The sequence below is a fragment of the Neolamprologus multifasciatus genome, chromosome 18 (genome assembly GCF_963576455.1).
Source record: "Neolamprologus multifasciatus chromosome 18, fNeoMul1.2, whole genome shotgun sequence".
Taxonomy (NCBI): domain Eukaryota; kingdom Metazoa; phylum Chordata; class Actinopteri; order Cichliformes; family Cichlidae; genus Neolamprologus; species Neolamprologus multifasciatus.
In genome coordinates this window covers 7338227-7361844 of record NC_140456.1, presented here as the reverse complement: position 1 = coordinate 7361844, position 23618 = coordinate 7338227, and the positions used below count along the sequence as shown (strand labels likewise).

At 40.4% G+C, this 23618-nt stretch overlaps 1 protein-coding gene across 15 annotated transcripts in view; it reads right to left on the bottom strand.

The window, feature by feature from the left end:
* pard3ab (par-3 family cell polarity regulator alpha, b) overlaps window positions 1-23618 on the bottom strand; it is a 373665-nt gene that overhangs the window by 145886 nt on the left and 204161 nt on the right. For all 15 annotated transcript variants that reach the window (XR_014870592.1, XM_085140456.1, XM_085140460.1 and 12 more), the window contains 3 exons: window positions 19895-20125; window positions 18543-18783; window positions 7246-7374 (listed from right to left, as the gene is read on the bottom strand). Coding sequence is in view for 14 of the 15 variants with exons in the window: in XM_085140456.1 (XP_084996582.1) it covers window positions 7246-7374; window positions 18543-18783; window positions 19895-20125 (601 nt within the window). In the remaining variant the exon portion in view is untranslated. The remainder of the gene's footprint in view (window positions 1-7245; window positions 7375-18542; window positions 18784-19894; window positions 20126-23618) is intronic.

The window sequence follows — 23618 nt, the reverse complement described above, 5'->3', positions numbered from 1 at the left end:
TCTTCCCACTTAGTTCTCTTGGTTTTGTAAAAGTCTTTCAAGGTTTGTTTGTTTTTTTAACGTTAGCTGGTTTTTCCACTCGTATTCATTTAATTAACTGAAAGCATGGAGTATGTCCCTGAGGAAACTGGAGCCCTCAAAGACAAAAAGAAGACTTTCTACAGCAGATGAGAGTCATGTTCTTAACCCTTTAAGACCTACCATAGAACCAAGTCCGCCAGAGCTTACTTTATATTTTTACATGCTGTAGTGCCATTTTTGGGAGCATTTCTAGTTTAATAATATGTATGCATTAAGTCCATAGTAACTACATAAATTGCAAAAAAGTGCAATAAACTACAAAAAAATTGAAAATCGTTTTTGTTTTTTTACATATATTTCTACTTGGAGAAATTTAAGAGGTTTATCCCTCAAAACTTTAAATACAAAAAAGTTGCAAAAAATAGTTTACAACAACAGGAAATTTATTTTGAGTGTCTTCATAGTTTCAGTTTTGAGATACACTAATTTTTATATACTGCAGAAAAAAGGAAAAACAATCCTATGATGCAAATTTGCAAAGAAAACAGCATGTGCATCAAAATAAACTATTTCCAGCAGTGCAATTCGAGTTCTAAGCATCGCAGAAACTATTCAGAAAAGTATGAAGTCAAACATGACTTTTAAAAACACCAGTATAGGCTTTTAAGGCCTACAAGTAAAAAACTACATTTTCCGCGAAAATGACGTCACTTCCGGTTTCGGACAGGTAATGGTGGACATGCGATCGTTCGCGCTGACGTCTATTTCAATGTAGGAAGTGTTATGAACAGCTGATCGGATCGGCAAAGCGTGTTTCTGGAATATTATGTTTTTCTTCCTGCAAGCGCTTTTTATGCAGTTTTTGCAAAGCTATATGTGGAAGGAAACCATGAGCTAGGACAAGCTGATGGCATAAGATGTAAGTACAACTCCTCCGGTTTCATGGGCAAAAAAAATTATTGCGCTAGCTTACGTGGTTCCGGTTCTACAGGGATCTAAAAATAGTTATGCAAAACGGAGCGTGCCAGCTCTGACCGGCTTTAAAGGGTTAATAAATATGAAGAAATCCAGCAAAGATGTGACACAGGACCTGAGAAATGACCTGGCCCTTCAGTTGATCCATCTCGTGTTGGCCAAAGACTCATCAGAAATGGCCTCAAAGGAAGAAGCCATTCATAACGGACCCTGACAAGGTGTGTCATATTACACAAGAACTGTACTGACATCAGTGGCCAGAGGTTTCACAGAGTGATGAATCCAAAATGGACATTTTTGGCTCAAGTTGTTATCAATCCAACAGTGAATGTCTACAGCCATCTGTAAAACATGACAGAGGGTCTGTCATGGTCCGGAACTGCATTTCAGCCAGTGAGATGGAGCTCTTGTCGAAACTGACAGAATTATGAACACAGGAAAATACGGCCAGATTTTGATCCACCATGCAAAACCATCTGGAAAGTCACTGATCAGCAACAGCTTCATTTTTTAGCACGACAAGGATCCCAAACACGTTGCCAACGCAATGGAAGCATACCAGTATAGGAAAAAACACACAGTGGAACGCCATCAGTCATGGATTGGTCTCCCCAGAGCCTGTGAGAGTTCAAGCTGTGGTGTTGGGGTTTGTTTTGTTTTTTTGCACCCATCTTTTTTCATCTACATAAGCTACATATACATGAACAATAGCTGTCATTGCCCAGAAAACTGCAAGGTGTCCAACTTTTCTGAATTACCTTTAAAGAGTGCAGGAAATGTTACTTTAAGACAAAGACCATGACTGTCTGTCAACATGACAAGCACTTAAAATGTTTCACAAACACAAATGCAGCGCTGACTGAAATGGGACAGGAAGGAAAACCACACTTCGCCATATCATTACCCTTAATCCCAAAATACCTGCATGTGACAAGGGTTTCTCTTAAACAAATAACCTTAATGACAGATGAAAGAACTCTTACCACGTAGAGTAAATCATTAAGAAATCCAATGAGAGGTGCCAAAAGACCCAGAGGGGGAATAACAACAATGTAGAGCAGAAAGAGAGGAAGAGGCGGCAGATAAAAGGGTATAGAAATGGCAGAATGGGATTTTATGGTAGAAGAAATTTTTGACAAGTGACCTTTCTACCACATCAAGCCAGAACAATGGTCCATTATGTGCTATTGTAGTCATTGTGTAATAAAGCGTTCTCTTACCGGTACTGCTGACACAACTGACAGACTACAGTGAAAGGCAGGAAATACATGAAGGGAGAAGGTCCAGCAGGACAAGATGGCCGCTGAAAGACCTTTTAGATTGATAACACGGGTACGTGGAAATGTTTTATGATTTGGCGACAACTAGCTGCAGTTGGTTTTAAAGCACTTGTGATTTTTGAAGGTTAATACTAAAAGCGTTTGACAATGCATGCCTTAAATATCCTTAATTCACACTTCTGTGTGAATTAAGGATATTTTTAGAATCACACACACACACACACACACACACACACAAAATGCATTGTACTTAGACTGACGCTGTTCATCTTGAACAAGAGTAGCAGTACTGAGCAAGTGTTGAGGTCAAGGGAAGTTCACTGTGACAAATTACTTCATATACAGCAAGTCTGTGGTATAGATTGAACTTGTAACCTCTGGTCATGTGACTGCTGCTTAAAACAGTTATGTCAGAGCATGATCTGATTTAGTCTACAGACGGCTAAGGCAAAACCTGCTGTGCTGCCCAACGAAAAACGTTTATCTGGACTGATCTGGAAAAAAACCCAACAATCAAACGATAGCCTGTGAGCTAGCACTTAGCGATGGTCGGAAGAAGGGTTTCCATTTTAAGGGGAAAAGACCTCTAGCGTGATCAGAGGGGCAGCAAGGACAAAACACCAAATATAGGAAAAAACAGAAAAAAATGTAACCATAAGCAGTATTTGTATATAGGGAATGAAAAGATGTAAGTGGAGAAGAAATGCTCAGTGCATCACGGAAAGACCCCAAGCAACCTGAGCTTATATCAGCATAACTAAGGTGATGGTTCAGGGTCACCTGACAGAGCGACAACTACAGGCTTTATCAAAAAGGAACATTTTAAAGCTGATCTTACTATACAGAGGGTGTCAAGTGGAAGCTTGTTCCACAACAGAGTGCTCTGTCTCCTATTTTACTTTTAGAAACTTTAGAAAGTCTGAGAAGTCTGAGAGCAAGATGCTCTAATAAAACAGTACAATACTATGAGGTCTTGCATTAGTATTGCGAGTACAGTAATTTTAGTAAAGACCATTCGATTTAGATCAAGTAACATAATATAACGTAACAAATTTATGACACTACTGAACAGTTATTCGCATACCTGTATATTTATCTTTTCTTCAAACAACCTCCACCAGTAGCGTACAATCTAAACTGTCAGTCAAGGTTTGTCTGTCTGCCTTGGGGCTAGGGTCCTTTGAGACCTGAGAATTAAACCTGTGAGGAAATCCATTCATCTAGTCAATCGCAGCTGGATTAACCACAGCCTCTGGCAGTGGTCAATCGATACCTTCTGCAGTGAGGTGCCGAAGTTCCCAACGGAACCTCTGCAGAGCGGCTTGGCAATACAGCAAACTGGATCGTTGTTTAACACCAAGGTAGCCGCAGTCTGAGCATGTGCTCCGAGGGATCTCTCGGTCAATATCAGCATCTCTCAGCTTAAATATAAACAAGAAGCGTGTTTGTGCTTTTGGGGTGTTCAGGGATGAGTCACGCCTGGTTGGAGTGCCTCTAAGAGCCAACGCATTATAAACTAATTAACACATTGACCTTAGAAATACTATGATCTTATTTTATTTTCTGCTTCAAACAGGAACTTTTTACTGCTCTCTGGACATTTTTTGGTTTCTCTTGTAACCATTTTGCCAGATTTCTTTTGGCTCTTTGGCCCCAAGAACTCAACACAACTAAAATTGTTCACACTAACAAAGAGAAGTGAGAACCTATAACTCAACCTAAAAACCAACATGCTATCTCTACTTCTAGTACAGTGGTTCTTAACCTTGTTGGAGGTACCGCACCCCACCAGTTTCATATGCACATTCACTGAACGCCTCTCTAGTGAAAAATAAAATGTGATTTTTTTCAAATTCAAGACATAGATATGCTTTTTACTGGTGCACAAAATGAGCCGTGCATGTCACGGCGGAGGCTCTGCCAAACCCCTCAGACCAACTCACCGAACCTCTAGGGTTCGATCGAACCCAGGTTAAGAACCACTGTTCTAGTACTTCTAGTATGACTTTTAATTAGACTTATGCTTTATCAGCTAGAAATAGGCTGATAACTAATTCACATTTTATGATGCTAATAAATCGAGGTTAATATAGTTTAAAAATAATGTAACCTACATTTCATTTAACAGCACATTTAACTGTTTTGAGCTCAAAAAGCTTCACCTCTTGTCTGAGAGTTGGAAATAAAAGCAAACCCAGTTTAATCTACTTTGAATCAGAACGTTATTGCAAAAGCATTACAGTAGGCTACGTGTAATTTGTGTCATCCGTGCTCTTATGCGTGTGAAATAACATAATGGAGTCCTGAACAGGCTTAAATAGTCCAAGTTGTGTGTAACAAACACACGTGACTGTGATATTTAAGGGCAAGAAATAAGAGAACACTTGGACGGGATTAACACACAAAAGGACCAGTCTGAACTTTTAACTATATCCAGCATAACAACCAAATCATCTGACGTGGCCTTTGCGTTAACTTTAAACCAATTAAAATTAAAGACTCAGCCATTATCATATTATTAGACTATCTGCTCTGCAGGCGCAAAGGAAGACTACAAACCAAATTTTCATAACAAGCAACTGTGGGGAGTAATGACTCTTGCCCTACACCAAGAGCAAGGGATTTAATTAGCTGGCAGGGCTGTAATGGCCTTGGCATTTATAAACTGCTGCCCCCCCAAAAACCTGGCACTGTGCCTGCCTGACATTTCCATTGGTGAAGAAAGAGTGGGTTGCAGTGGGAAAAGGACTTGCCACTTGAGGCTTTTTAGTTTTGGGCACCCACGTAGTAAAAGCAAAAGAAGGCACGGGTTCTTTAACCGTGTAGTCATTATTTAAACACAGAGACGATCGATTTATTAAACTGTTAAACAGAGAAAGCAGCTCTTTCAATTAATTTTTATGCAGCTTCATTCAGATTTTTTACACTAAACTGAAAATCCCATGCTGCTTCAACCATCATTTCTTTGGAACTTTAGATGTAATCAAGATAATGGTTGTGCTACAGTTTGAGTCATCTTTACAAGTTAAATGATTACTGCGAGTGTTTTTCTTCTCTTTTCATGCAACCCACGGGACCTGTGAGCATGAGCTCGCTGCTGAACAGAGCTGTGCCTCCAGTGCTGCAGTGAGACCTTTGCAAAGCAGTACTTTCTGTAGGTTCAGGTATGAAAAGCGGCTGAGCCTAGCAACAAAGCTGCTTAGCTGGCAACAGTGAGGTGAACCAAAGCCTGGTGGCTGCTGTGAGTGAGATGCATGTCCAAACAAACCCTCTGAATCAGTCTTCTGATTCCCCAAACTAAAAAACCCCAATACGTGTCCAACGAACTGATGCTCAAATATTGACTGTTCAGGTAGAGAACCTATAATAACGTGCTTAGCTGAGCACCAGAGAAAAGTACAGTAAAGTATAAAATGTGGACAATGGTGTCCACATACTTTTGAATAATTTGGGTTTGGCACTATTCATACTTTTCCCAATTTTTCTACATACAGTTTGTTTCAGATATTTTGTTTTTGTGTTTTAACCCGGCAGAAACTGGGTCTATAAATGTAAATGAGGAAGAGCTCAACTCGCCTGCACTGAACTGCTGACTCAGCTAAATACTTACCAATTCAATTCAGTTCAATTTTATTTATAGAGCGCCAAATCACAACAACAGCTGCCTCAAGGCACTTTATATTGTAATTAGGGCTGGGTATCGTCACCGATTTCTGGAATCGATTCAATTCCGATTCACAAGGTCCCGAATCGATTCGATCCAGAATTCGATTCAATTCGGAGGAATTTTGCCTCAGAGTCAGAAATATTATAATTCAGATCATGCATCAGTACATTTCCATATTTTTATATCTATAAAAAGAAAGCTGACACTTGCGAGACTTTATCAAAGGTGTAAGCATCACAGCAGAGGCCTTTGTGTCAAAGTAGCTGAAGATAAAACACAGAAAAACATGAGCGACTTTCCTGGCCTGAGATTTTATAAAAATATTCTGCAGTAGATCAAAAATGAAAGAAAACCATCAACATATGAACATTAGCTGATGCTGCTGAAGTGAAGCAGAGCAAAGTTACAGCGGTTTTATTAGAGACACGGCTAAGCCTTTTGCAATTCTGCATAATTTTAAAAAGTTTAAATTTGTTCAGTATTGAACAGCAGAAATGAGGCTTTCTTTGTCGGAAGTAAGTAAAAGAAAAAAAACAGCGGCCGACAGCGCTGTAAGAACGGTAGACTTGTGCGTAATAAGCAAGCGAATAAAGAAAACAGATTTTTAGACGGGAAACTGTTCTTGAAGTACACAGACAGAGAGAGACGATGACGATGTTTATGTGAAGCATAGTTTGCTGCTTCTTTTGCTGCTGGTTCAGTCAAATAGTTTGGAGAGAGATCAAACCGACAGCTTCAGAATCAGCGCAAAAAGGGCGTAAACACAAAGCGCGGACCCGCCGAAACATCAGAATCAGCGAGCTGTCGGCTTTCAGCCCCAACCGTGTCCGTGCTGTCATGTGAGAAAGGCGACATCTCACTGATTCTGATCCGTCTGTGCTCTGTGTTTACATCTTTGTGCAGAATCTGTGTTCCTGCTCTCATTTACTGTTTAGCTGTTTGGTGGTTGTTGAAATTTTGTGAGGTTTAACCTGAGATTCTGGCGTTTCGGGCAAAATAAATTTATATTAAAAAAATCGATTCGATTTTAATCGATAAACTGATAATCAAAACCCCCTAATTGTGATGTCCACCCTACAATCATTCATACAGAGAAAACCCCAACAATCATATGACCCCCTATGGGCACGAACTTTGGTGACAGTGGGAAGAAAAAACTCCCTTTTAACAGGAAGAAAGCTCCGGCAGAATCAGGCTTTTCAATCTTATTTGAAACACTAATCTGTTTAAATGTCTATACACGTTTGCTAATGTCATTAATAGCCACCCGTTGTCAGAATAGGTGACCATAAGTTGCCTCACCTTTCTTGCTCCATCCTCATCTTCATGGTCTCCTCGTCTGACGCCTGCGTCTCCTCTGGCCTCCACTTGCTGGAGCCTTTACGATCAATCTTTTCTCCCAGCCGCTCATCCTTTCGGTGCTTCCCAAACCTGGAGTACATAAACAATTAATATCCACCACTTCATTAATGCTGCTATACTTCACTTTAACATTTTCTGTTGTATTCAAATTATGATTCGTCACAAGTTACTGCTGCAGTTGCATGACTAGACAGAAAGTCAGAAGCTACGGTGCAATTTCAAAAACCTCTTAATCAGATAATGTGATGCAAAAGTGTCGTCTGAAACACAGATGTGTCTGCCAGAACCTTGACAATAACACAACTTTTACCAATACGGCTGAAAAGTTGTCTGCGATCACAAAAACAGCCCACTGCTACGACTTAACAGTTAATCAACCCCACAAATGAAGCATTTGAAAAGAAGCTCTCACAAATTCAAACCCAATTCAGTTCTTTTAAAGTTGTGGAGAAGGCGTAGACGCAGCCCATCACAGTAATTATATTCATAGGGAGGGAGTGACGATTCACCGAATAGGAGGCACCGCAAAGATATTTCAGCTTGATTGACTCAGTATAAAGCTGCAGCCTGTTGAAGAAATGACTTTGGCAGCGCGCTCGCTTCGACAATGAACCGCCGTGATTATTCACAGGGAAATTGGTCCGCAGAGAATATCTACGACTTCGAAAGAGACAGCGCTGAGAAAAAACCAAAGAGGTGTGTCTGTGTGTTAATGAAAGAGGAAGACCGCGAACAAGAGGAAAAAAATGAACACGCACAAGAGAAACTCGTTGAATGAACCATTAAGACCGAAAACTAAACTATGGCGAAGAGCACAAAGACTACCTTGAAAGGAATGTGTGAGCGTCTGTGTGAGCAAGCTTCAGAAGAAAGAGCGATGGAAAAAAAGAAAGTGAAAACTCCAAAAGTAGAGGGCGCTTAAAGAATAAAGAGGATGAGTGCAAATTGCCTGAATATAAGTGCAAAAGAGAAAGAAGAAAAACACTTGGATGACAGGTACGTGAATTTGTGGTTTGCATGGAAATCAATACAGAAGAAAGAGAACTGAAAGCAATAAAAGTAAATACAAAAGTAAATCGATGAGAGAAGCACAAGAACCAACAAAACAAGCAAATGAAGCTGCGCATAAAACCCAGAGGTGAGAGAGTGTAGGAGTGAGTTAAACACTGGAAAATAAAAGAGAAAGAAGAAAATGGCAGCGCGTGGGGGAAAAGGTAAGAGAGAAAAATAAATGAATGCAGGCCGGAGAGAAAAATGCATAATTAAATTAAAGTCATAAGAATCGTGTCATTCTCTTTGTGGAAAAACACAATGAAATGAGACATGAAAAAAAGAAGAGTATGATAAAAAGTGTATGGAGATTAGTAAAAGATGTGGATCAAAGTCATAGTTCATTAAAAACATAAATAAACTCAGAGAAAAAAAGAATTTTTCTGTTTGTGGCGTTTTTAAGAAGTCGCTGATACATTGTTTATATTTCTACTAGTTTAGTAGCAGATATACCATAATTATATAATATGTGATGATACAGTTATAAATTTTGTTGTGATATAAAAACTCTAAGTGTCACAATATCACAGCTTTAGCGAGGCCGTGTGTTTATGTTCAGTGTACACAACAGCAAGTCTGAGAGCGAGAGCTGAAATTCCTGATATGGCTACAAGACGGAAAATTGGGTCTGTAAGCATCTGGTTAAAAAGCTTGACCCAAGATATAATTTATATCTGCGATGTTGTATTTCAGGTTAATTATGTGACAATATTCTGCTGCTCCTGGCGAGTTATATCCTTACGCTGTTTTAGGTACTGTGAAACTAAAGCGTAACATTGATTTTATTCCTGTATGTACAATTCTAAGGAAAAACATGACCAAGGGTACTTTGATTAATGCTGTGTCCCTGCTATTGCACTGCAATGCTGCTAGCATCTTGTTGCAGTAGATTCACAGACATTAAAAAAAGGAGAAACCGCTTCGATACTACACGCTAGTTCAGCTGCACCTATAAAGGTGACATCATACAGGAAGGCATAGCTCAAACTGATGGATCAACTCCTGCTCCACTGAACTAAAGCAGCGGTCCTCAACCTTTTTTGCGCCACGGAGCGGTTTAATGTCAGACAATATTTTCACAGACCGGCCTTTAAGGTGTTGCGGATAAATATAATAAAATAAAAAGATACGACCAAGAGAAAAACTGTGGTATTTTGTAAATATAATAATAAACGTGAATTCACTGTGTAAATGTGTAACTTTATTAACAGCGTCCTCCTGAAATGTGCCAACAACATTGAGAGTAACATCCTCCTCTCTGCCCCTTAATGCTCTCAGGTCGCTATGGTAACGCGTGAATATTTCTTTCAAAATAAAAGACACAACTAAAACAAGGGGAAAAGACCCAGGGAAACAGAGTTGTCGATAAAAACCCTGAAAACCATAAATTTCACAACTCTCGCGGGCCGGTACCAAACGACTCCGGTCCGTGGCCCGGGGGTTGAGGACCGCTGGACCAAGTACCGGGGTACAGTTGAATATGGGTTTGCATCATCCATATGCTCATAACATGTCAACTGGGTAGATGTTTGTGAACTTTCTCCACAAAATAAGTGAATAAATGAATTAAAGACAAGGCAAGCTGCTTTCTGGTAAACAAGCGATCTGCTCAGAGTTCGACCCGCTTCCTGTCACATCTTTACCATCTAATACCCCACACAGACAAAAAAACGCCTTGCAAATTAGTTTTTCACACCATCTATACAACTTCCCTTGAATGTTGTTCCAAGTACTAACCCCAAAGACAGCATATACTGATACCATGGAGTGTAAAAGACAAACAGAAAAGCTAAGAGACAGGGATGAGGAGGAAAAACTGCAGCTGGAGGGGGGAGGGGCGCAGACTAAGGGCCATTACTTGATTAATTTAACTACGGCTGTCTGAAATGCTCAGAGTGACAGCCTGCCGTTAATGCTAAGAGCAGGAGTGATCTATCACGGCGAGAGACGGTTGACACTTTCTCCACACCACTAACTTTCATTAACAGCCCCTTTTAAAAAACAGCCTTGTCATACACACACGCGAACGCGCGCAAACACCCGCACAGTGTGATTTATGACTGAAAAGGAAAACTTTGAGGAGGAGACCGAGTATTAACCATGACACCAGGGCTTTTAATAATCTTATATTCCAGGCACAGTTAGGCCCGCCTCGTCTTGCGAGTGCAACAGCATCGATAAAGAGGCTTTGACTGCTTTCTGCGGTTTGAAAAGATCACTTCAAAATGTCAGGGACTGAGCTGATTCAATTCAGCAGACCACCCGTGAAACACCGTTAATCCTTTTAATAGCACAAAAAGTGAAAACAAGTTTTTGGTAGCGTGCCGCAGTTTTTCGGGAACTCGCATAATCAGACGTGCGTGAGGAGCAACGCTAATTGCCAAGTAAGTTGTTTTTGATTTCCACTGGGCAGAGACACACTATCAACCAGATGGTCATCAAAACATCTCAACAACCAATGAATGGACTTGGTTGCTCAGTGATTAAGGTGATGACCTGATTTAATCGAATTACATCCACAGCTGAGGTGTACACCTTTAATTTTAAAACTAAGATTTTTAAGGTGGCCTTGGTGTCTTCTGTCACATCGAGGCCACATTTAGATTATTGCAAAAGTTTTCATCAATCCAACTTTTTTTCCTGATGTGAAATTACTCATATAAATTCATGTCTCCAAGGAAGGTGTTTCATCGGAATTTTTCAGTCATTTATTTCAATGATGAAACTGTTACACTGTTTTAAAATATTTTAATCAATCTGGCTGTATACTGAGTCTGCAGAATGCCTCACATTTGTCTTACACTATACACAGATTAACCATGGACTATATATAAATATATATCCATATAAATGATCGATGTACCAACCCGGATGTCACCCGATGCGCCATTTGGGCCCATCTTAGTTTTTTAAGACCCAGAAGTGATTATATTTAGATGACAGGGTAGAATTTCCCCTCATCGAGCGAAGGCACAACCATGATCCGCATGGGTGCACATTTACAAATACTTGCATAGTCGCTCTAAGTAACAGAAACAGAAACGCATTAGAATTTCACTCACCATATCTGGTACACAAATTTATAGGAAGGACTGTTATTACAATTAACCACTAAGGATAAAATCGAGAACCAGTTCCCAGCAGTCCAATTCCTTGGAATTGTTCGTTTGCTTGCCTATCGATTCCGGTCATCGGTTGCTTTTGCGCACCAGGAGGAACAGTGTGGATATGACATTACTTTTATTTTTAATGTACAAAAGTATGAGAGCACGATGTTAAAGTGCAAACTAAGACAGAAACAACTGCTAATATGCTGCTAATGAATCTTTGGCTCTTTATAAGCACCTGGACAGACAGCATGCTAATGCTAAGCTAGCCATAGGGATGCTAAAGCTGAGTGAATGCCGAGCCCAGCCCAGCGTCCAGTCTTCGTGTTTCTAAAGTAGAATCACGAAGTGTTCTGTGTAACATGTCTAACTACTTTTTTTGAGTAATGACCCCAACACTGGCCACAACAAAGAGGGTAAATACCTCCAACATGCACAAACATTTGACTACACAGCGTGCAATTAATTTGCATGAATGTAACGTCTCTGCTTAGCGATGGTGGTGACTCTCAAAGCAGAGCCAATGAGAACCCAATGAAAATGAAGAAGAGAGTCAATAAAGAATCGAATCAAAGTGAAATCACTGAAAATGCTGCTGCTTTCCTAAGCCTACTCATGCTGCATCACTGTTGGTGTAGAGTTGCATGATTGAATACCATGTCTTAAGTTGCAGGAACACCCAGCACTACATGCAATACCTCAACATAAATATATTATTACAGTTACGACTATAAGGACCGCAATTATTAGCATTTTATCTTGCGGGCAGCAGAATAACAGAGCACGATGCATTGACGTCCCTTCATCCATGACTAATCTTTCCTCGTTGCTGTTCAAGCCATCTCCGAGTCGAAGCCTGCTCCGCTTACTCGCACACAAACATGCACTAAAACCACTGCAAATTTAGTGTAGCCCTCAAATTTCTGGGCAATGACCACGTTCGCAGATGCCAAGCCCATAGACTGGGTGTTGCTTCTGTGTCCAAGTGATGATCAGAGAGCGAGAGAGGAGAGGAGCGGGAGAAAGGGGGAGGGGAGGGCTACAGTTGGCAGGCCGCACTGTTGGCAGAGGCTGATGGTAATGATGCTTTGATTGGGACTGAGTGTGAGGCCTTCAAGACATGAGAGGGTCAGGCAGTGGCAACTCTGTTGATCACACACACGTGTGCGCGAGTGCGTACACAGACACACACACGGTCCTCCAACTTCTAAGGGCCTCCCTCTCCTGATCCACCCCTCCTACATGCTAACACATCAAAGCTCCCCGACACTCACAAACGCTGCCTCGCTCAAACACATGACACTCATAGGGAGCTCTTAACATGCTGTACAGCCACTCTTGGTCTTAAACTTCCCAATTCACAAAGTGACACGGGCACACTTATAAAAACCTATGCCATTGTTCTCCACACAGCCAGCCTTTGCCTTAAGTTTCATCACGACGTGTTGACACTGACAAATGGAATACATAAATTCGGATGCTTTTCCCCCCTCTTAGTAACATATTTGTTGCTAAATGCTCACTGCTGTGGTGTTCGCTAAACTGTAGCTCCCACATATCACCTTTCAGTCACACAATGTGGGTGTTAATGGGACTTTTTTTCCTCCTTTGGATTTTCTCTTTATGCTTATTTTTGAATCTGGATGTGGTATTTTTTGTGTGTCTTTAGAGCACATTGCAAAAAGTAAAAAAGCTACATGTACGCTTTTCCTGCTCTGTTCAGATGTGATATATATTCAGATTAGGTCTCTACCAGTGTCATTTATCTAAATAAACAACAAACTGTGATGTCAATAATACACTTTATTAATTTTCCTCTTAGATACAATACTTTCTTGCCCAGTAGTATGAATTATAGAGTAAAGACACAACAGTTTAAATATATTTATATTTTATATTTTGATGAAATTGGAGGAATTACTGCTTAAACTTAAAAATTTGCATCCATAAAATGAACGGGTCCCCTCAAAATTTGAACTTCTTCAGGAACTTGCTTCAATATCAAGTTTACTGAAGCCAAACTTTCTGGGATGTGCCCTTTAAAATTAATATGAGGTCCAGATTACACACACAGACAGATGGATTGAATGCATCTCACATCATTTTTAGGGGGCACACAGCTGTCTCGGCCAGTAAACACTGGGCGTGGATCAAACAGGCAGCCAGACGGCGTTTTAATGGACCAGATCTGATGTGGGCAATATTGAGCCAATCAGAGCAGGATAACATTGATGCTTTGACAATACACGCCAATCGTTAACATATGGCAGGATAAGAAGGAAAGTAGCACTAAGTCGGTGTGAGTGCATGTGCATCTGTAAGAAAGGAAAGAAGATTACTGCAGTGTGCGGTTGTCTGTGACCGAAATTGTACGCGTGAGCTTCCCTGTCACTTTAAATCCAAAAGCCAGCATGTATTTGCAGCTTGTGCATATCTATAAACCTCTGCATGTCAGTATGTGCAATGCATATCTTCAAGTATGTGTATGTTGGAGCTAATTAGGTCAAATGTATATAGTAGAGATGGCACGATACCACTTTTTTATGTCCGATACCGATATCATGCATTTGGATATCTGCCGATACCGATATGAATCCGATATAGTGTTTTTTTTAATCAATAAAACTGTTTGTTTTTTTTTTATATCTTGCTGCATTTTGTATAAGTTTATACTCAAGTTTAAATAAATAACAACACTAAAGCTATTCTGTTATACCTGTATGTAAAAAATACACTGCGCCCAAAATATTTCATAGTTCAGCAACACTGATCAATCTAATAAAGTTAAACCTGCTCCATCCTCCCTATTCTGGTATTTTAAAGAGTACTTAGCAGAAATATTAAGCAACCTAACTAATAGGGTTGCAAACTCCCAGCAAAAAAAAAAAAGGGAACCACCCCCCACCTCATGATGCTTAATCGATGTAATCAAATTTAATTTGATGCAGGGGGGAAATGCACAGAAATAAATAATTTTTCAAGAATAATTAAATAGATTCAACATCTTTCTTCAACAAAATTGCAGACTGCACAGATGGTACCTTCCCAAAGGAAAAAGTACTATAGCTTACTAGGGTATATTAGACTTAACAGTTACTATATACAGTAATGGACTTATATATATTTTTTACATCAGATTAAAACTTTGGGTGTAAGAGTCAGATAATTATTTATTAAAAGCTAGATATTTTAAATGAGAATAAGAAAGAAAAGTATGTCTTTGTGCCCCCTTTTCCCTGTTCATGCCCTATCGGCCCCCCTGGCTAAACTTTGCTAGATCCGCCCCTGCACAGTTACCAGCCGTCAGCTGCGTAGAAAAAGATCCTAGTGTAGAAAGTAATATTAAATAAATTCTAACAACAGCTTATCAAGCTTAAACGTGCTGCTGTTGTTCAGCCGCTGGTTTCCTCTTTCTGGTGCAAAGTGGGCCAAAAACAAACAAGAGAGACGGACTCGCGACAGAAAAGCCGATCAGCTGATCATTGATCAGTTTCACGTTTGAAGTAGCAGCAGGAGAGAGAGAGAGAGAGAGAGAGGCAGTCGCTCTATATATTGGTTGTTAATCTTAACGTGGGAATGCTTTACAAACATTCAGAGATGAACTTACACACTTGCTTTACTTCTCTCTGGGAAAACTTCCTCGGAGATGAAATGCTGGTTTGGTAGCACATAGCCGCTCTATCACGTTATGCACACTGCTGCAAGTGCTACGGTTATGAGCCGGGTTACGCCTTGTAGCAAGTTTTGTGAGGTGCTTTTTTGATATTTAATGGATCGGATTACATTTTTTATTTCTCGCCGATATCCGATCCAGGAATTTGGGTCAGTATCGGACCGATACCGATACCTAATATCGGATCGGTCCATCTCTAGTATATAGTGGGATTATTTACAGTATTTGTCGAAGTGTATAACAATGTAGCGTTTATATGCAACTCTATTGTCTTACTGCACTGTCTCAACCCCTGATCCCCCTTTTCTGTACTTTGCATTTTATTCCTATGTTTTTAGGATTAAATATTATATCACATTAAATATATTCTGTAGTGTTACAGTGGATGTATTAGTGGACAACATGATACCCAAAAAAAGGCTTATTGTTTAATTTAAGCTCCATATGAGACTTTCCTGCTCCTAATTCTGTATGATGTCACTGAGAGGGGATTTTCCCAATATGGTCATCTCAGGCACTCACCCCTCTGTTTGTAAGGGGCAGCCAATCAGAACAAAGCTGGCTTAAAGAGAGATTACAATGGCTCGTTTTAGGCCTTGCCCAGTTTGAGATAAATAAAGATAAGCTTAAACCTTAAATTATACAAAGTTATTACAGTACCATCTCAGGCTATGTCCACACGTACCCGGGTATTTTTGAAAACGCAGATTCTTCTATGCGTTTGCACCTTTTGTCCACACGTAACCGGCGTTTTTGGTCACTGAAAACGGATATTCTTAAAAACTCCGGCCAGGGTGGATATTTTTGAAAACTCAGTTTTTGCATTTACGTGTGGACGATAAAAATGGAGAAAACGCAGCGTCAAAGGTGTGTGCATTTTTTGACGTCACACTGTGCGCCGCATTATTGTTTCGGTGAAATGAATTTCTACAATACTGTTACTGTTAATTGTACTCTCTGCAGTGTTTAAATGCTTACATATACACACACAGTTACTGTCCCCTCCACACATACGGCTCGGTTCTGCTTCTATGCCCCAGCTTTGTTTACTTTTTCCCACCGAGGCTTCTAGACTTCTGATTGGCCAACATTTCTGCACGGTTAGGAATATAGCGCCACCTGTTGCTTTGGCATGTTCCTAGCAGCGTTTTCCTTCATTTCTGCCTTTACGTGTGGACGGGATTATTTTTTAAAAGGAAAATGGAAAATCTCCGTTTTCAAAAATACCCATGTATGTGTGGACGTAGCCTCAGTGAAAAGAACAACTACTAGCCTGTAAAAACTCCCTGAAACACTGAGCAAGAGGATCTTATTTTTTAAAGGGCAGTATCACCAAATATTTATCTGAATTTTTACGTCTTTTATTTATTTTTCTGTTTAAGTTGACTGATAGCAAAAACAAATTTTTGAAAGCATTCTAATGTTAATTTTTGGTTCTCCATTTTATAAACTGGATCTATAAATGTTGACCGTTCACTGTTAAAATTCCCCTCAAATCCACATAATCCACTCCCCTTCTCCCACCCTCATGAGTTTAAAGCTCCTTTTATTCTCTCATCTACTTTTTATTTCAAAAGATTGCGTTTGTCTTTCGCTACCTGTTGCTCCAAACCCCGTCCTTCTTTCGCACATATTTTCGTTATCTCCTCATCTCTGTGGACCTCATTATTTCTCCCCATCAAATATTGATACTCTGTCTGATATACTCGCTGTTTTCCTCACTCTGTGCCACTGTCACTTTGGTCAATATCACAGACAGATAAAATTACTGGCAAGATGTAAAGCTTTCCAACAAATCGGATGAGAAGACCTGCAGACCAAACGACCTGTACTCCAATAGTAATGAGGATTGGGACAGAGAAAGGGGAGGGAATATGTAGACAACACGCTAATGAGAGTGCATTTGTGTGTGCTATTTAGCTATAAGACAGCATAACAGTTGTAATATCAGAGGCTGAAAAGAAATTAATTAGAGGGAGATAAACCACAAAGGTCAAGTTGTCTGGGAGTCTAATTAAGGTTTCCTCAGACTATTTAGCAGTGCCACGGTTGTATAACAGGCTTGTCAATCGTCTGCATTATGCAGGTCTTTCTGTTCTACCAAGCATTCCAAAAATGAGGCGAAATGTTACATCTGTCTAAAAAACAACAATAAAAAAACTGAAAGTTCAGGTTGTCCATGTCTAGACCTATAATGAGTGATTTAAGCTTCTTGCGCACGCAGGCAGACAGAACACAAAGCTCACTTAATGAGGCGGTATCAACTGTTCACAGCATCGATCACTGTGGCTTTGACACGAGCTCTGATATTGAACATCAGATATTGATTCTCTCTTTTTCCACTCTTAAAAAGGACACAAAAACCCTCAAAGATATGACGTTTTTACCCCCCAAATGAAAATCATCTGCTGCCGTCGTGCTTTTATTAAGGGGACAAGCGCACATGTTGGAGGCGGATTTGTCTGCTACACAAGGCAAGACACAAGTTACAACACCACAAGATAAAATATGAACACACTGTGTACGGTGGCCTTGAGAGGCCAAACGGACTGCAACTTAAGAAAACAGCAGTAATAAAAAAAACGCTGCAAAAGCACACAAAACACAACAGAAACAGGAAAAAACTAATTTCCAAAAGCACAAGGGAAGTGTTTCTGGGGAGGCAAGTGGACCTGACGGACCACTTGCAGGAACCAAAATATGCTAAGAATTATGCTGGGAGACACTTAAAAGAAGTGGACGATCTATTGGTTTTGTGTGGAAAGAAAAGATGAGAGGTAAGTGTGGTAGCCTAACTATTATCTTAAATGCCCCTTGGAGATAAATAAAGTTGTTTTAAAAATCCGTCATCAGTATTGTATGAATCATGATAAAACACTAATTAAGTTTTGGGTTCCTGCAACTGGTCCGTCAGGTTATTGCCTCCCCAGAAACACTTCCCTTGTGCTTTTGGAAATCAGTTTTTTCCTATTTCCGTTGTGTTTTGTGTGCTTTTGCAGCGTTTTTCTTATTACTGTTGTTTTCTTAAGTTTCAGTCCTTTTGGCCTCTCAGGGCCACCGTAACTGAGCGCTTATGTTTTGCAATTTGTTCTCAGGCAAAGTTGAACCAAAAAGTAAAAATAGTAAAATAATACAAAGAAAATACAAGTGTGTGTTTGATTACATACACAGACTCAGTCAATAAGATGACCCTAGTTGCATTATAAGCTCACGAGCTTAAATCTGTTTGCATATATTAAAATATTGACATTTCATGCACAGAAATGTCTTGAAAATTAAACTGAACTTTGTAAAATTTAATGAGGACTAGTCTGCTTCCAGCACTGATTGCTATTTAATGAAACCATAAAGTCATACAAGTCTTTGATTAGTTACCGTTACTCACTTCAAAAGTTTTAAAACTTTACCTGAACATGTCCCCGAGTCCCTTCAACATCCCCTTCTTAGGTTTTCCCTTGTCCTTCTCCTTCCCTCCCTCCGGCTTCTTCTTTTCCTTCCCTCCCTTGTCTTTGTCCTTCTTCTTCTCCTCTTTGGTGCGGTTTGTGCCGTTGACCAGTGGCTTTTCGGTAATCGACAGCGGCGTCTGGTCCGCTACTGTTGACACAGAGTCTCTCCCCGACCGTGAACTCTCCTCAGTGTCCTCCTCCACTAAAGGGAGGGAGCGATAAAAACAGAAGACGAAAGGGGAAGAAAATTGGAAAGGAACGGAGAAAGCGTTCGTGTTAACCATTGAACAGGTAAGTTTTACGATGGACTGTAGCACATGTGAAAATCAATAACCTTAATAAATGAAAATCTATAAGTCATAAACGCGCAATTATGTCTCCTAAGCACCAAGAGACTAATACAATTTAAATACATATTACAAGTGCTTAAAGAGCTCTGCTCTAAAACGAGACAGAACCCATTAGAGACTATTAGACACGGATTTATGGTGAACGGCGACACATTTGTAGAGTTTTATGACACTATGGTGTGGTACGCTACCTAAATTACATAATCTTCATACTTTTGTAATACTGCGGTTATTGAATCGTTAATGAGTCATTGGACAATCAGCACATCAGATTAAAGATACAGTAGCTACACTGCTGTCTCATTCTCAGTTCTTATATTTGGAATGTTTAATTCATGATTACACAGAATAAAAAGACTAAAGCAAAGAAGGAGGATTGTTTATCAGGTTACCCTGTGTAATCTTTACCTAAATTGACTTAACACTGCTCAAAAAGTAATGTATGCTTGAGACGTTTTGAGACATTTTGACTTTTACTATAAATTAAAAGCTGTTTTTTTTATATAAAATTTGAACAGATTTCCCAAAAGATGGAAGCTCCTCTGTCGACTCCACATAAGCTGCCCCTTAGTGACACTGTGACCCTGTGATATCTGATACAGTGCAGGTTACATCCTGACTCACCCATATGCCATAGCCACAAGCAGTGATAATATCAGCTGCCAGATATTGAGCATTAGTCAGAATGCCGTCACTCCCATGCACAAGCATGAAAGCCACCTCAAAATTTTAGGTACTGACACTTCATCCGTTTCAATAATGATCCCTGCTGGGAATCATCACTGCTGTTCGTGCGAGTCGGCATCATTTCAGTAACCCAATGCAATGCCACATAACGTTTCACATGACACAGTGCAGGCGAAGGAACCGCCCGGTTAGGGGGATGCCGTGGTCACTGTGGGAATCAAACCTGTGATGCTGCGAAAAGACGGTCACATTAAGATGGACCATTTGATGCCTTACATGTCTCCATGCCCTCGTCGTCCTCTTCCGTGGCGGCCGGTCGGTCGTAGGATTTGTCGATGGCTGCTCTGAAGCTTTCGTTACAGCCCCGCCCCCTGATGATACGAGGGCGAGGCCTGTGGAAGGGGACGTCCCCGTTCAGAGTTACCTCTGCTACTGCTGTCTGGAGACTCTCGAGCGAGCTGGACTTCTTTAGGCCCAGCGATGGCCCCACGTCCTTTGTGGAAGAACCTGACGGGGGATATAGCGGTACGGAGTGAATGACATGAACAAACAACTCTGACCAAGACCTCTCCATTCACAGCAGAGGCCTTCAAGCGACCCCATTAATGCTTTATAGTATCGTTTATTGTACTATACACTAGAATGGATCTCTATGCTGACATATGAGGATACAAGCATACCTTGCATACAGGCATACAGGCAACACATCTTATACAAATGAAAACAAACTTTTCTTCAGGAGCCAGCTGTATTATTACAACAGGTAAAAATGTTTTTTAAAAACCAACGTCACCTCTATTGTTAAGATGTTGCCCTGTTTGTAGTGTAGCTCTCATCACCCTTTACTTATCCATGTGTACCACATCTGTATAATGCCTGCATAGCAGCTTTTTTGACACTTTCAAAACAACAAGCAGCTGACTCACAGTCTCCCACTATCTAAAAACATTTTAGCCATGAGCGAAAAACAGCTCGCTACGTTATCGCTTTAGGAGTGATCGCAAGACTGTTCGTGGACTCCTGCCATCAGAGGAACTGATGACCCAGAGGATTACTTTTGATGGCAATGTCCCTGCAACAATATGGAATTAGAGGTGGTACATTAAGCAGCTACTGTGGCTACACAGAGCTGATGCTATAATTAACTTTGACTGCATGGTCACAGTAATCAGAACTGTTGGAAACTTGAGCACTGATTTCAAACTAACAAACAAGGGCTGAGTGTGAGCCGCTGGTTTTTGTTCTAATGTGCAACCACATCATGTCTTTTATGTTAGACGTAGGAGTCATGAGTCCTGTTTTGCTTCAATCATGAATGGATTTTGTCACTAATGATGCCTTGTTTCCTCTGATCCTGCTGACCAGGCAATCTTTCTTAGAAGATAAGGTAACAGAGTTGCTGTGGAAAATTTAAAGAGTAGACAACTGTGTTTAAAATACGCTGAAGGACGACGGATGGCGAATGACGATGCTAAGGACATGAAACAAAAACAGGAGAGTTATGTGAGAGGATGACTTCAGAGGATGGACGTAGAGGATGGGCGTGTTCGTTTTCCCACCGTGAACACTGACTCAGCAACGTCACACATGTTTAACAACAGCAGCACACTAAAGCTGTCCAACTATGACCTCAGACTCTTCCCCAGTGTGTCCGCTTTGATTTTATGCAGCCGCAGTACTGTTGTGTATCGTACGTGAGTTATTTATTTATTTAGTTTTTGCAGTCTGGGATTTGTTCCAGCCAGCTTCTCCATTCCCTCAAGGTGAACGCATCTACAGCAGCATCCTCAGCGCACACACGTGTGTGTATGATGATGACGAGGAAATGCAGAGGCCGCAGGAACACCATACACAGACAGCTGATGCTACGTGTCCACTGTTAAGTCTCTTTTTCCACAATGTGTGATTAAAGGCTTAATTTCTTGTTAACGCCAACAAAAGACGGGCTTACTCCAAGGAAAAAACAAAAAACAGTTTGTAGTCATGTGAGCTGTAGCTGTATAACAGTGTTTTAACTATGACACCCTGACAGTATAATAGGCTGATGTCATATTGTCATAAAAACATCATAAAACATGAACATTTTAGTATAGCTCTTGATCTTTTGGTAATAATTGGTTAATAATTCATTAGTCCAACTACTACTTTACTGAAGCGTTACTAAAACACCTGGTTTACCTGAAGATGAGCGGTCTCCTAAGGGACAATAAGCAATAACCTCTAACAACAATGCGCCGTAATCAAACCTGGCATGCTCGTTTCACTAAGACGGGAGGCTTATCGATTGTGTGCGCAGGTTCTCCTGTGTGCACGTGCGACAACGCCACTGACCGAGTGCAAATTTCATTACGAGATGTGGCTCTAAATGAAAATAACCATCAGCAAAATTGGAGAAACATGACAGTTTAATTAAACTAAGCCTATTCAGACAGTGGTGCGGGTATAATTTTTGCTCCCATATGGCACCTTTCACAGGCTCAGAACATGTACGGTGAATAATAAATGTGGAAAACAGATAAGGTGACGAGGTTGGGAGGTAAATGAAATAGTCCCTAATCTCCTGGGTGGTGTCACTTCAGAGTGTATGAGGAGGCTGCAAAATACACAAATCCTAACAGAATAGCATGAGCTGTCACGGCACGGGAGGCTGAATGAAAACGATAGGCTACAAAAGAATAGCACAAAGTTTGAAGTGGCATACAAATAAAAGCCAAAGACATGACGAAAATAGAGCAGCGAGACGAGTCAACATGTAACAGTAAGCAGAGCACTGAATCTGTACATTTTAACATATGACCGGGCCTTCTTTCAAACATTCAAATATATGAATGAGATTACTTTCAACCTATTTTAGTCACATTAAGCTTCTGCAAAGATTTCTTTTGTGAATTCGATTGTTATTTATAGGCAGAATGTTGCTGGCATTCTTTAAACAAAATCAATTTGGGCAAAATGTATTGTAATTTATTAAAATTGACCTGCCAGCGCTGTCGTATATTCACAAACGCCAAGTCTGGAAACAAGCAAAAAATATTTGCCAGGCAGCTTACTCACATTGAGACTGACCCAAAAAAAATAAAAATAAAAAAATAAAAAACTGTAGACAGAGTGAGCGAGAGAGAGAGAGAGAGAGGGGGAACAGAGCTAGAAAATTGAATACATGCAGAATGAACAAGCTTGTGGGTTAGCAGCCTCCCATTCATTCTCATCAGCCTGTCCTGTTCCCTTAACGTCTTACTGAGAGCCGGCCTGATAGGCTTTTCACGCTGTGCAGCCACATTATTTAAAGGCTTTGCCCAGTGCCATTCACAAAAGTCACACTTCAGCGGCAGTCTTCAAAAAAAGAAAGAATAGTTTATACTGAGTTGGAGATCTGACAAATGGCATTTAGTCACAAATATGAAAAAAAAACTTTTGCTTTATATAAGACTTGACTTTTAAGTAACTTGGTGAGGACATTTCGTCTTATTCAGTCAGCAACTCTGAAAGCATACAGGTCATACAGAGGACTGCTCACATGCTGGCAACCAGTGAGATTAAGATAATCGTTATATTTCCATTTATACTGTTGTAATTACATTGCCACACGAGCCCAGTTGGTGGCATAATGGTAGATTGAGGCAGCAGTCATGTCAGGTTTTTAGCTACCAGCCTTTTCTTTTGCAAGAGTTTTTTTCGTCAGTGTTATGATATTGAGACAACAGTTTAGGCCCACTCCCCAACAAAAACACTGACTCATGTTTCAAAAATAGCCCATAGTTCACTCTGGGAAACATTTCCTACCTCCCAAAATTCATATAAATGAGCTTTTAGTGTGAACTTTGCAAGGATTACGCAGGGGTCACTTTCTCACAGATTTAGACCTGCAAGAAATCTGGATGCAGTTTCAGAGACTGCCAACAGTCCAGTATTGTCCTCCGTCAATGGAGTGTCCTTGTCCAACATGTGGCAGTGGCCTGTGCCAACAAACATCTCAGTCAATCACAGCTTAGGAGAGGAG